Below are 15,264 nucleotides of genomic sequence, written 5' to 3' on the forward strand. Positions count from 1 at the left end.
AATGAGAATGTTCCCATTGATTTCAATGGACAGTGGATCAGATCTTTAAGCTATAGGCACATGCCCCATATGTAAAATGGGTGTGTGGGGAGGGAGAGAGCGGGGGGTTAACGGTTGTAAGGGACTGCAGAAGACTTTGTTACAGCCTAGCTAGGGAACTTCCACTTTCTTGAGGCCGTCCGGTCACTGTAGGACATGGGAAACCAGCTATAACCAGCTTTAGGCCGGTTCCATCTGCCCTGCATGGCCCTTTGCCAGGTAGCAGAAAGCCCCTTTAGGAAAGTACCTAATTATATATTCATGAGCTGTTTCTGTGTAATGCCTTTATGGCTCGCTGGTCACCCCTGCGTCGGACTCTGTCCCAGGCAAAGCTCCGGTGTGCTGCGTTCTCCGCCTCCGTGACAGCAACGCTTGGAGTCCCTGTTGCGGGTGTGTCACTAACCTTCAATAAAGCCAATAACTCGCTGCTTAGCTGCATCTGAGTGTGGGTCTCGTTTTCCAGAGTACCTCTGCTGGCCTGCGGTGCTTCGAACACCTTGGCCCAGAACAACGGTAGTTCCCTACCTTACTGGGATGTTGTGAGGATTAACTGATGTGTGCTAGATGTGAGAGCTAGTAATGGGGACAGATAGGTATATGGGGATCTATCTAGACAGTGTTGCAGGTCAGGAGTCAGTTACATTCCAAGAGCTATTTAGGAAAGCGTGCGCATGGCCTGCATGATGACTAACATCGATTATTACAGTGTAGCCCTCACTTCCGTTAGCTTTAAACTCATATTATAAAACTGTTAAAATAACGTGTATTTGAAAGTTTAATAGCTTTTTTTTTTAAAGTGGTCCACATTTATGGAATTCTGTTACACAATATAGAGTATGCAGGTAATTTTTAATAACATCCAGGAATGGATAAATAAACTCCTTTAGTCTTTAACTGTTTAGTTGTATTTTCTTGAAAAATTAAAATTTAATATGATGTTATAACATCCTGTAAATCATGCCCAGGAAATTTAATAGTTTTATACCTGCCATGCGAAACTTGTGACCCCCCCTCCATATTTACTAATACATAAAAAAGGAACTGAAGTGCCATCTGTATAATGATCTATTTTTGGTGGACCACGCATGATAAAATCCCAGCTTTGATCTCTTAAACTATCAAGTCTGCCATAAATATTTGATGATGAACAAGCCCATAAAAAGAAAATGCGGAATATGAATAGAGGGAGAGCAAATATGTAATTCAATTTTTAATTACCAGTGTCTCATGCTAAAGTCAAGTTCATCTTCCATAAGAGCAGAAAATAACCTACAATTCCCTCTCTTATTGTAAGCTTCTTTAAACAATCAGCATCACATCTCAGGTTAGAGCTTTAAGGGGGGAGAGAAATCATCACCAAAACAAAAGAACAGGACACACAGACTAAGGTAGAACAGTCTAGTTTTATTACCTTATGCAATCAAGAGCTTTTTTTCCTTTCCTTTTCTTTTTTTCCCCGTTCTTTCTGGGTTTTTAGTTTGTTTTTTTTTTGTTTTGTTTTTTTTTACAACATACATTAAGTTGTGTATCAGATGTTAGGGGGATGTGGAGATGAAGGAAAGTCAGTGACATCACAATATTTTACAACTTTACAACAAATGAGAGTCTGAATTTGTTGCATGTACCAGTGTATATCAAGGGTGGAAAGCAAAGGCACACTTAGGTTTATGTACCCCTCCAAGTGAGGGGTGCAGGGAGATTGGGGCGAGGGAGGATTAAAACAAAAGACCCACTGAGTACAAAATGAGCATTTCAAGGTCAACCCAGTAACTGATGTGATGTATATTACAAAGGCATATCTCTGTACAAGGCTGTTGCAGTGATTATTCATTTCTACATGATGTCAGAATGCTTTGCTTAACAATAGCAATGGGCACTGCACATTTGGTACTCGAGGGATTGAAGTTTGGGCGGGGGGGAAAGGTTGCAAGTTGCTGCTGCTGCTACTTTTCTGTTTTTTGAAAGAAAAAAAGACTTTCCTGCTACATACTGTTCTGAAAGGGTTTAATTACAAAAAGCATTGCTTTGGATACAGTCTATCTACAGCAGTCTGCATAGTTCACTAACAGTGAACAAGTCAGTTTCATAAAAGAAGCAATGATGGAATGAAAGAACATGCAAGCACCCTTGTTACACACTTTGGTCTAGACCATCCAGACTTTGTAAATACCATCTACACGCTAGCTGACTTGAACTCTTTTTTTTTTTGATTGTTCGGAAACAAAACCAAAACCCTGCAAAACAAATTAGGTATAAAATTTAAAAAACAATCAAAACCACCCCCCTCCCCAAATATACTGCCCCGTAGATAAAAAAAAAATGGCCCTCCCTTATTTTCTACAGTATGTTGACACAGTTGTTAGAACAGATTAAAAACAAATCTACCTTTGTGCATGAATAACTGAAAAGACCTTATACATGGGCATGGGCACACTCAGGCCACATGCAAAGTCACATGAAAGGAAAAAATGAAAATGAAAATTAATTCCCCCCAAAAGGTTTTTTGCAGCATTGTTCTGGATGGCCTTATTCGGTTACAGCAGGAACCAGCCTGCCTCATCCTACTTCCATTTCATTTCATTTTGTATACTGTGCATGCACACGGCTGCATGTGTCATTGAGGCTTGCTTCCAGTGGCTGGCCAGTCACACACAGTGCTTGTCTCTATCTAGTGGGCAAACCAGACTTGGAGACAGTACATTACTCATTTCTCTGCTGGCTAATGAGAATATCACCATACTGAAATGATATGAAAGTATAAGGGGAAGGAAATTGCCAACCACAATACGGTGTCTATGCTGCCAGCATAGCCTAGGGGTGGTTTGAGGGCAGAATTGGCACAACTAGAAAGTCAAACTGAATTGGAGGGTATAGTACTACTCTAGTTTCTTGATGGATATGGTGTTATTACAATAACCACTACATTCTTCTTTGAACTTCTTTACTCCAATTCTCCAGGGGGCTTAGGAGAGGGAAGGTAAATAAATATTTGCATTTATTCAAAGGACCGGGGGGGAAGGGGAAGGTTTTACATACTACAGCTCACAAATATACACAACTGAGGGTGTAAGGCACAAATTTACATGTGGAAGAAAACAGGCTATTCACAGATGTATTCCCAAGAAAAACCCGTGTGATAAGACCATAATTTATGCATGGTAACAGCCGGCATATTAATTAGTTCACACTGTTTGTGGATTTTGTTTGCCGTCTCACATGCAAGGTGAAATGAGATGGCACATCACAAGCTGGTGCCTTCACAGAAAGTATTAACGACTGACAAAGCCATGTTGACAGCAATGGTGCACAAATGTGCAGTTTTTAAAGAGTTTCTTTTGCAGTTGCTTTAGGAGTTATAAATTCGGGGGATTTTGTTTGTTGCCTGTCATAGATCAGAGGCCCAGCAAGCAAATTAACTAACAGGTTTAAATAAATATTCCCCTTTTTTCAGCTAGAGATCAAACAGTCCAAACACAAAGTTCAGAATTCCAGCTCCAACTTATTTAACTCAGTGAATTTATTGGAAAAATAAAAGAGTTTTAATCACTCCAGTTAATGGGTTTCACGTTAAATAGGTATAATTTTCAATGTATTTCTGAAGAGCTGCTCATAGGATGATATGCAGAAGTCATTTCCTTAGGAAAAACAAAAGATGAACAATAAATAATAGGAGTTATTTGCGTTAACAGTCACATGTTATTCATTAAAAGAGAAGAGTAGCAGAAACCTATGACATAGTTTTGCCCAACGTGGCATTTATCTGCTATAACCAAATGGCTGTAACACTGATGGGCATTTCACAGTACCTGCACATAGTAAACTTCTGCCATTGTTAAGTCAGAGTTAGCTTTATCAATGAATTTTTTATTTTGTATTTATTTTTATTTTTTTTTAAGTTCTTTTATTTGCTTTGCTTTTCAGAGCATTCTTTCCCAGTTCAGGAATGCACTGTGCAATTGGGGGTGAAATGTCACAGTCATCATTCACCTGTGTGCTTTTGGCTCAATGTTTGTGATGTTAAGTTAGTGTTTTGAGTAAAGAACTGTCAGGTAGTGGGGGTGAGTCCTGCAGTTTGAAACCTTCACCATGGATCAGATGGCTCGGTTTAAAAAATATTCCACTTTTCCCAGAGAGCAGGATCAACACATCCTCCGCTTAACAACAGCCTTCTTGTCAATTGGAACTAGTGATGCAGTTGCAGAACACTGGCTTTGAAGGGCAAACTCTGTTTAATTGCTGTCTTCCCTCCCCCCCACCCACTGTGATTATGTACACGCATCATTGGGCTTCATGGATGTTGAAAGTGGGGTAAAGGAAGGTTTGGGGGGTACATCCGGTTTTAGCGAAGGTGTACGTTTCAACCCGGACCTTGTCAGCGAGTTGTATGCAGTGAGACTAGGCTGCCTCGATACAGTCACAGCTGGTGCTTGAGCAGCATGGACTTGTATAGAGTCCACTCTCTGTGGGGCAGGCGGAGGGTTGTCTCCCCTGCCGAAGCTCTGATTTCGAGAGAGGTGGGAGGAATTAGAGGAGTTAGTATTGTTTCTTTTGAGAGTTGATGTCTGATGATTTCTCGTGAGTGAGTTCGTAGGGTAGTTTCTCTTGTAGTCCACATTATAAGCAGAAGAATGCATTTCTAATCGCTTGCCCAGACCACTCTGAGCCAGAGAGGAGCCAGGAGGACCCAACGAGGCTTCCCTCTGGGGTACTTTTGGTGGCATGCTATCCAGATTTTCCACCAGATTAACCCCATGGTTGGGACTTTTGCTGCTGAGATGCTCCTTTATGGTTTTGTACTCGAGTGTGGCATTCTGGTCCTCCATAGCCATCTGTGCCATGTCGCTCATTTTTGGCTGATCAACATACTCATGCTGATAGCCTTGCTGAGAGATTGGCAAGACTACAACGCTTGGGATGTGGCTGGGAGAAGCCCTGAGAGGCAGGTCAGTTGGAATCACAGGCGATGCCATTGGGGGGATATCTTTTGTGCAGGCGTTGATAAGGTTCTGGTTTCTTTCCCATTCCCTGCTGCCACGGCTGGGCTTCCTCTTTTGTTGCAGGGTTGGGGTGGACTCGGGGGTTGGCAGAGCAGCCAAGTCCAGATGGTGCTGGTCAGCTTTGATTAACATTTTGGCAGTGCTGCCCGGGGTAGTGAGTTTGCCGTTGTGCATCAAAGGTGTGAGGATAGCTTCTGGTTTTGGCTCCTTGGACTGTGTGTCTCCAAAGAGACCGCTGAGCTTGGTAACACTACTCATGGAGCCGCGGCGGGAGTGGGCCAGCTCCTTCTCCTTCCTCTGGACAACGGCCACATCTCTGCGGCGATGGTCACAGATGCAGTAAACTATGATTCCCGAGAAGACAGCTCCCATGACAAAAGCAAGAATGACTGCAATGGCCAGGAGGGTGACCGGCACCAGCTGATCGTGGCCTTTGAGATAGCTCTCACGAATCACTCCTGCAACAAACATCATACAGTGGTAAGCAAAAATCTAACAGGAAAAGCTTCTTAACGTATGTAGTCCACTCAAAGGCATTAACTGTGGATTTTATTTATTCTCAGCTTTTCATTAACTATCCCAAGTTCACATCCATACTGTACCTGCTGGCTGGAACTCACTTTGTGCAAAGTTAAGCTCAAGATGTTGAATTAAGATCCAGGGGTGGGTGTTCAGGGTGTCAGTTCATTCTTTATAAAGACAGGGCCCATTTGCAGAATTTGGATCTGTCTCAGAGATCAGCTTTCAAAATACCCCGAAATTCCAGGGTATTTAGATCAGCAAGTGACATTCTGGCCCTACTGAAGTCAACTGCAAAATTCCCAGTGACCTGGAATTTCACCCAGGGTTTTTAGTTAGGACTGTCTCTCAGGCTGAGAAATAGCATGTATTTCTTCACCCATTCCTCAACTCCATCTCTCCTCCCACCTAATGTTATCTCACATTTTATTTCTGTAAATCACTGACACTGAAAAAGCTGAGGAGTCAGAAGCTTTATGTATGTTACATAAATGAATCTCACATCCTTTCAAGCTTTCTCCCCTGCTATTTCTTTGTTGTCTCTGTCACAAGGTTTGGAAGCCAGTGTCATATGTTTGGGCTGCAGCAGGGATGTTATAGAGTATTTATATCCTGAGTAACTATGAGAGAGAGAGAGCGCCCAACACTGAAATACATTGAGACAGAACAGGTTTAAAAATACCCTCCAGATTTCAAGTGTCACTGCTAATTTTTAAAACAGTTCTAGATAAGTAAATATGCTGGATTCTCTTTGCTGTTTCAGCTAAAAGCACACACAGTGAGAAGCCTATTTTGTGGCATTGCACCGTGCTTAGAGATGCTGCCAGGTCTTATTATTGCTCCTAAGGTTTGCTGTCATAGTAGGCTTCTTCAGTAGAGTTAATATTCTCAACTTAATAAAAGTGATGTGAATGCACCAGTCAATAATCCTACAGAACATTAACCAAGATATTGCATATATAAAGAACATTGCTTTTCCTTTCCCTACTTAGTTGTGCACCAAGCCAGCACACGCTAATCAAATGCAAGTGCGGAGCCTGTTGGGCTCTTTTAATGCTACGTGAGAAGGAATCGCAACTGTCGGATCATAAGTGCCTGACAAAGTAGTTAAAAAAACACAAGTCAAATACCCCATTCTCTTCTCTGGAGAGTGTGCAAATGCAAGTGCATTAAAAGTATACTCTGAGGAAATATAAACAATGTTCTTATTATGAGAGATAGTGAGAGAGAAAATGTACCTCGAAGGGCCTCACAAGACTTTGTGAAGATACCAATCTTTCATGTCATAAATCAATGGGGTCAGGAATCCTGTCTTTTATGTATTTGGTGGGCAGATAGCTGTGGTCCAGAATTAGAACCAAGTGCCAAAAATCCCAGCAAACTTTTCCAAAATAACATTGAAATACTGCTGTTGCCTCATGGAAAGCATTGATAAGCATTCTGTCTAGATTCAGTTCTACTTCTGTAGCATACTTGTCCCCATTTTAATTACAGTGTGTAAGTGGACAAATCAGGAATTTTAAAAGCTGAACTGCTCTTGAAATCATAATATCCTGCTTGTGACATCACAGTTGGTTGCCACGGAAATTACTTGTGTTGTGACAGAGGATTGTGATTTCAAGTGCAGAACAAAATAGGAGGAGTAGCTGATCCCTTAAGAAACAAAGATCCTGAATTTATGTAAATGTCCTTAGTAATAAAAGAACAAGGGAAGTAAAATAACGCCCAAAGGGAAAACAATGTGTCACTAGAAACAATCTTCAAATTAAATGCTTTTCAGACTCTTCCAAGAAGCCCCAGAATCTTTTTAAGGGTCAGATTTTGCTACCCTTTTACCACAAGGAATACTTAATGTGAATATATACGGTAGAATCTGGCCGTATAGTTGAGCTTAGATCAACAATAGCATGAAAGTTCACAGTTTCAAAGTTTCAGCCAAAATGCAAATCCTTTTGTGCCTTACTGACAGGAAGCATGGTCTAGTGATTAAGGCATGGGATGTGAAATGAGGACACCTGGATTCTATTCCTTGCTCTGCTACATTTCCTGTTGTGACCCTGGAGAAGTCACTTAAACTCTCTGGGCCTCAGTTTCCTCAACTGTAAAACAGGGATATTTACTTACCCCAGAAGGATGTTTCAGACCAAACTCATTTATATTTGTAAAGTGCATTGACATCCTCAGAGGGAGGCTCAGAAATAGAAAGTATTTTATATGCAAAATATTACTTTGGTGTTGCAAGGATGCTCAGAAATGGGTTAGGTCATATCCACATATATACTGTTAGGCACAATTGGGTGAGCTAAGGCCAGCTTCAGCCCTCAGGATCCAATTTCACAGGTGCCTCATGTAGATCAGACCACTGGAACTTAGTGCACAAAGCAGCTACAGAACTGGGCCTATAATTTACATTTCCTTTTGTCAGCTAAAGTTAAAACTTTGATATTCGCAAAAAGAAAAGGAGTACTTGTGGCACCTTAGAGACTAACCAATTTATTTGAGCATAAGCTTTCGTGAGCTACAGCTCACTGCATCCAATGAAGTGAGCTGTATGTAGCTCACGAAAGCTTATGCTCAAATAAATTGGCTAGTCTTTAAGGTGCCACAAGTACTCCTTTTCTTTTTGCAAATACAGACTAACATGGCTGTTACTCTGAAACTTTGATATTGAGTTACTGGGCTTCTTATTTCACTTGAGTTTGTTCAAAAATATTTTTAAAAGAGGATAAGAAATGGAATAAACAGATTAAATAAAAATGAAACAATTATGTTTCAAATTCTTCCACTGATCTAACAGTTTTGCTGCTGTTTGGATTGGTAGCACCTCTGGATACTGTGTGATATAGTGAGCCCTTGCTATTGTATCCAAAAACTGTATGAGACCCTGCTATCACTATCATATTACAAATGGATTCTGAAGCATTATAACTCGTGTTACAAAACCACCCCACAATTCGGAATGAGTGGCCATGTGAATTCCGGAGAGCTGTGTGGAATAATAATGGTGCTGGAGGTCAGTTTTTCTTCACTGGCAGAATTTCATGAGGAAGCTTGACTTGAGCCAGTGCCATTTGAGCGTCGCTTTCATGAGTTCTAAATTCTGTCCAAACCTTCATAAACTCTAAAAGAGAGCTTTGTCATAACAGACTCAAAGGTCAGTTTCTGTGGCTTTGCTCTAGGTGTAGCTGAGTAGCTCTTCACTGATTATACCTTTCTAAATATGAACATTAATTGCTTATTTTATTTGATATGGTTATAAGTGTATTAGAAGGGTTTTTCTTTTGTTTCAAACTCAATCTTATCTTTAGATAAACTTGAAAGATCTTCCTACAAACATGTTCATATTATTTCCAGATAGCATGTGCAGGTTGATCTCCATAAATGACAACAAACCATTCCCTGGACAGGTTTATGTTATTTACAGAATACATTCAAATAAATCTTAGGAGAAAGCATGTTGGATAACTGTGGTAGTAAACCTCAAAAGCGTCCGAGGTCATAGGCTTGAAGATATGAGTGCTCAGCACCTCTAGGAATCAGGCCCTACATGTAGTTAAGGATCTAATCATATTGATACTTAACAAAACCTCTTGGGGTCCTCGAACCAGCCTAGCACTCTCCCTCCCGAATACATCCCTTTTCCCATATAGGCTATGCTATCCTCTTGAGAGACCGAGGGACAGTTTAGTCATCTGATGTCCTCACTTTTTTGGTGGGTGTTCCTCTTCATGGAGACAGTAATCAACCTGATCTCTTCCTTCTTCTCCTGCTGTTCAAGGGAACCGCTTCCACTGAACCAATGCAATTGTGTCTGGTATTCATTTTCCTGGGCCTGTTGATCTTACCAATTTAAAATATGAAAATAATTCTGTGTGTCCTCAGAATTTATGCCCAGTACTTTCTGAGACTGTAAAATCCTGGAGCATGCAAGATCATCTCTTCCTACTTTTCCATCAAAGCTGCTCATCCAATGAAAGGGGAGTGATTTCACATCCTCTGGGATTTATCATTCTACTGTATATACAGTCATGCATAAATTGTGAGGAAACCCCAGAGTGCCATTTAAATGTAAAGGGATGAGATTTAGAGGTCTAGAAGAAGGATAACTTGGTTCTGTCACTCCACACCATGATAGCAAGTTGCATTCAGGAGAGGAGACCCAGTGTTGGAGGACAGAAACGGGCATCATGGCCCATCTTCACCCCCCAAGAGAACATGCTATTAAGGTAGTGAGTGGGTGGTTGGTTTTTGATGGGGACCTAAGAAAAATGTTTCATAAACTTCAAAATGTTTCAGCTCTGACATGAGGGATGGACAAAGCTCAGATGAATTCTTATTTATCTGCACTGGTTCATTACTGGCCTGGTAATAATTATCCATAGGTTTAATGTCTTCAACACTAAAATGCAGTTGTACTGTGTGACCTTGGTCTCTGAAAACTGTCTTCTGAAGCCCAACTAACCATTCCTACATTATATAAAAGAACATATAAGTTACCTTAGCTAAGCTGTGTTTAAAGGGCTTGATCCCACTGAAGTCAATAGAAACACCTCTTAAGAAACAATGTCATATATCAGACTGTTCAAGTATGATGTATTAAGAACCAAAGCAAAATACCAGAGAGGGAGAGGAATTATTTAAGCTCAGTACCAATGTGGGCACAAGATCAAATGGATATAAACTGGTCGTTGGGAAGTTTAGACTTGAAATTAGACAAAGGTTTCTAACCATCAGAGGAGTAAAGTTTTGGAATAGCCTTCCAAGGGAAGCAGTGGGGGCAAAAGACCTATCTGTCTTTAAGATTAAACTCGATAAGTTTCTGGAGGAGATGGTATGATGGGATAACATGATTTTGGTAATTAATTGATCTTTAAATATTCATGGTAAATAGGCCCAATGGTCTGTGATGGGATGTTAGATGGGGTGGGATCTGAGTTACTACAGAAAATTCTTTCCTGGGTATCTGGCTGGTGAATCTTGCCCATATGCTCAGGGTTTAGCTGATCGCCATATTTGGGGTCAGGAAGGAATTTTCCTTCAGGGCAGATTGGAAGAGGCCCTAGAGGTTTTTCGCCTTCCTCTGTAGCATGGGGCACGGGTCACTTGCTGGAGGATTCTCTGCTTCTTGAAGTCTTTAAACCACGATTTGAGGACTTCAATAGCTCAGACATAGGTGGGAGGTTTTTCGCAGGAGTGGGTGGGTGAGATTTTGTGGCCTGCGTTTTGCAGAAGGTCAGACTAGATGATCATAATGGTCCCTTCTGACCTTAGTATCTATGAATCTATGAAAATCATAACTTTGAACAAGGAAAGCCCAAGTCATAATATAAAATGTGGTGGTTCTTCCATATTTTTGTCTTCCTATCAGTTTACCAGCTTTCTTGTTTCTAGGCTGTTATGATATGATGGATGTGTCTGTCTCCATAGTGAAGTGATTAATAGGCATCTGTGGAGAGCAGACCCAGTGACCACAGATCCAACAAAAACTCTCTGTATTCTTTTTGTTACATGCAGTCAAAAAAAGTCTCCCATGTACAAGCCCGAGTTTGTTTGTCTTGTCTGTGATCACAGATAGAGATGGCAAAACATCAAGAAAAGCCCTAGAGTCAGAGTCCTCTAAAAATAGATTCTGGAGTTTGCTTTATGGTGAAGACAAGTCTGATATTTCAGTGAACTCATCACAACTGCTTTGGTGAACGAAAACGAACTAGCTCAGTTTTCTGGTTTGAATAGCTTATTGAAAAGACATTCCAGAAATACAAGGGGCTGAATTCTGACCTCATCTCCTCACATACAACGCCACTGAAGTCAATGGAGGTCACACATGTAACTGAAAGCAGAATCTGCTCCCGTCACTAGAACACATGAATAAGCTAGCTACCTGTCACCACAAACAATGTATTTTCATTTCAATACTGTTGTTAGCTGTAGTCTGCATTAAAAGACATCTCTATACTCTGAGCTGCACCCAGGACAAACAGGATGACCACACCAAAAGTGAAATGAGAGTGCTATGTGGTTATCTCAGTAAGAAGCTGTCGTCTTCTTGTTTTCCAGTATAATGTGAACCAGATGGTGAAGTACTAAACCTAACCGCTGGCAATGGCATACACGGAAATGGAACTTAGAGATGGTAAATGATATATGATATTTTGGCAGGGATAAAGGGAAACTACTAATTGGGTATAAAGTTTCAATGACTAAATACATCATGGCAAGGAGGCAGCCAAGGAGTTGTACACGTTATAGCTATTTTGAGCTTCACATCTTGACATGATACAGTCAGTGGTTGAATGGGATTCAGGCCACTTCCATTCCCCCCCACCTTTTGAATCACTGAAGGTTTAATTGGGAGCTAGGCATAGATGCACATTGGGCAAGGTGAGCCTGAATAAAGAGGAAAACCTGCTGTTCGCATTTTTTGTTTAGTACCAGCTTTTTGTTTGTTGTTTGTGTACCTCTCTCTCTGCATTAGACTTAATTAGCACGACAAAGTGTGGTGGTATTGGCTCAATATGAATGTTTGTATTTATGGACTTTAAAATATAATTTCTGGATGCAAAAGAATGGGTTTTCAATATGTGTATTCAAGTGTTAGTGCTGTATTTACATACATTCACATACTGATAAATTCTATTTCAGGTCTGGAGAGCTCCTCAAGGTATTTTTAAGCTTTTTTTTGCTTCCCTAAATACATGTGTCACAAAATAATCAGCTGAAGTTAAACCACACATACAGATCTGAGTTGATAGCAGGTATCGGAATACCCATGGTCTCCAATTTTTTTTTTCTTTTTGATATAATTACTTTGCTTGAAGGAACACTTTCAAGGTCAGGAAGCTCACAATCTCACCCACAACACCAATCATCTGATATCTCCTACTCTGCTGGGAGCCCCGCATCATGGAGACAAGTAAGCAACCTGCTTCCCCCCTCCTTCTACTCCTTCTGTTCCACTGGCCCAGTGCAGTTTTACTCAGTATCCCTTCTGCTGGACCTGCCAATCTCACCATTTAAAAATATAAAAAGTCACTATTTGCCAACAGTTAAACACTCCTGTTAAAACCGCTGGTAAAGGATAAATTTTTAATGGGGACCATTGCCCTGTTGTTTTCATACAGCTCTACAAATACAAGTTTCATGTGATTGATTGCATTTCTCTCGCTCTGAACAATCTATACCAGCAGCCCAGCTTTTCTGAGGAAATTCTGCAATATCAAAACAGTGTGCACATATGCTAGAGGGAAGAATGAGGTTAGTTTGCAGTTATAAAGTTTCATATATATTTCATAGCTTTGTAGATTTCAAGGCCAGAAGGGACTGCAAAACTATGAAAAAAATCCTGTGACTATGTGTCTTTAATAACATGCAGTGCAACCTGAAAAGCATTGGAGTTTCTCATCAAGCATAAAGGAGAGACAGTGATTACTGGTCCCTAATCTCAACAGTGGTCCCTCCAAGAAGGGCTTGCCTACTGGTTTTTGAAGGTATTTTTTCCCTTCTTCCAATTGATCCAAATTAAATTACCCCTGCCCCTCCTGATGAATGACTTTCAGCCTAACTCTCTCCATAAAAAAAAAAAAAGTGATTGTGTCCTACAAGAGGAGAAGATGTACATGCATGGCTTTGCTTATAATGAGAAGGAAAAAAATCTAATGAATGATAGTCTTAAATGTAAGGGTCAAATGTAAAAAAATTCCTCTCCACCATGAGTGTTCTAAAGGTTCCAGGTCAAAGAGCTGGCATGGTGACCTAAAAAAACTTCTTTAGGAGCGATGTACAGTCTTTAGTTCAATGGGAGGCAGGCAATCCATTTTTAGTGTGCATTATAGCAGCCACAGAAATCCTAATGCATGGGTTGGCTCTATTGACTGTACAATACTGAAGATCTAGCATTAAGGAGAAATATTTTTATAAATAATTTCTCTCTTAAAAAGCTTGTAATGTAGTTATGAATTAAAGGCCCAATGCTGAAGTTCTTATTCAGGCAAACCTTCCATTGAAATCAAAGGGATGTGTGTCTGAGTAAAGATTGGAGGCCTGGCCTGTCTGATGTTTTTATAATCTGTTTTGTGAGTGGTACCTCCACAAATGAACTAATTTACTGAATTTTTAAAACATGACATTAGGTTCAAAGTACATATTCCACTGGATCTATTATTTATGAGAGAGAAACTACAGCTCCGAAATCTGCACACTTTAATTTGTCCCAAAGGTTAGACATAAGGTAAGTCCTTACAGTAAAAATTGCCTGACACCATTTCCGCCAATGACTAATGGTATTCAATGGCTGTTCATTGTGAACTTTACTGATTTTAGTACTGTACGTACTTCTCCCCTTTCACCCTTCACAATGAGCAAAGGTAATTTTAGATGCGTGTGTGAGATAAGGCATAACAATTGTGTTTCCTATGGAAAAAAAAATATGGGCGCTTGCAAAAGATAAAACAAAATGTACAATAAAATCCAAATCCCCAGGAAAATTAATTCCTTTGTAGCTTTTTCTTTGAAGAGAGAAACTTTATGCTGCCTTGCATCTTAAAATTTCTTCTGATGTAAAAGAATCTCTGAGCACATTTTAGGATCTTTCTACAGTGCTTGGGATGAGCTTAAAGATATTTAGCTGCTCTTTATTAGTTTACTTCAGGGGATCGTCTCACAGCTGTATTGAACTAGATTTACATATGCTCCTGTGAATATGTATGATTTCAGGGGTCCAGAGTAATTGTTGTAGCATGCAACATGCATCGCTCATCTTAGCTGTTCCCATTTCCCTGCATGTTAACTCCTCTCAGGGCACAGAACAAATTGAGCTTTTTTCCTATATGAAGGCAGCAGTAGGCATTATGTATTCAGGGCGGCCTTGTGCCGCTCCCAAGGCAGTTCTTATATGCAGTGTCAAGAAAAGAGAAGCCGTCATTGAGAAATTCTCTGGCACTGCTTCTCTTTCCACACAGCCGATTCTGATCTATGACCTCTCTTCCCAGGGGGGAAAACTCAAGTTTGCTGAATGTCAGCATAAGCAGCTGTGCATAGCTCTATGAAACTGCAAGCTTCTCTGACTAGCAGACTTGAGGAAGAATTGGGGTTAATTTTTCATCATTATGTGTGTGACCCAAAATCATAAATTGGATTTCTCATCCACTCCAATCCTTTTTTCAAGACAAAACATGAAAGTAACATTTTTAAGGGAAGGTACTAGTCCGAATCAAGAGGGCACAGCTGAACTAATTAATGAAGTATCTATTGAGTACCCAGATGTATGTTTAATAAGATTGTGCCCTGTATATCATATCCTCTGAGGTCCATCAAGAGTGCTATTAAGCTGTCAAAAAACTAAAGGACTGATCCTGCAACCTTTTCTTGTGCAAGTGGTCCTTAGTTCATGGGGATGGTCCTTGTGCCTTCAACTGGACCGTGTCTGTGTGTAAGGGTTGCAGAATCACGCCTTAAGTTAGCTCTGCTCTTGCACAAAGAAAGGGCGAAAGGGAAAACTGTTTGAAAATCTGTGAGACTTCTGTGAATCCTTCATATAATTAAAATCACAATATTTATTGTGTATTTTGTGATAAAAAGCAAATATGGTTGTTGACATTTTAGTTGCTTCTACACTAATGGTAAAGGACCTGACCTCAAAGCTTTACTCTAACACCTTGAATGTGTGAATCAAAACATATTTTCCTATTTATTGTTCAGTAAAAGAAAAGAT

The 15,264-nt window shown here is 40.3% G+C and overlaps 1 protein-coding gene across 7 annotated transcripts in view; it reads right to left on the reverse strand.

The window, feature by feature from the left end:
- SEMA6A (semaphorin 6A) overlaps window positions 1-15,264 on the reverse strand; it is a 161,766-nt gene that overhangs the window by 22,303 nt on the left and 124,199 nt on the right. For 6 of the 7 annotated variants that reach the window (XM_074952994.1, XM_074952993.1, XM_074952991.1 and 3 more), the window contains one exon: window positions 1,517-5,494. The exons of the other annotated variant lie outside the window; for it this stretch is intronic. In XM_074952994.1, the coding sequence (XP_074809095.1) occupies window positions 4,305-5,494 (1,190 nt within the window). In that variant the 3' untranslated portion in view covers window positions 1,517-4,304. Of the gene's footprint in view, window positions 1-1,516; window positions 5,495-15,264 lie in introns of those variants that run through there. 7 annotated transcript variants of the gene reach the window in all.

The sequence above is a fragment of the Natator depressus genome, chromosome 5 (assembly GCF_965152275.1).
Source record: "Natator depressus isolate rNatDep1 chromosome 5, rNatDep2.hap1, whole genome shotgun sequence".
NCBI lineage: Eukaryota > Metazoa > Chordata > Testudines > Cheloniidae > Natator > Natator depressus.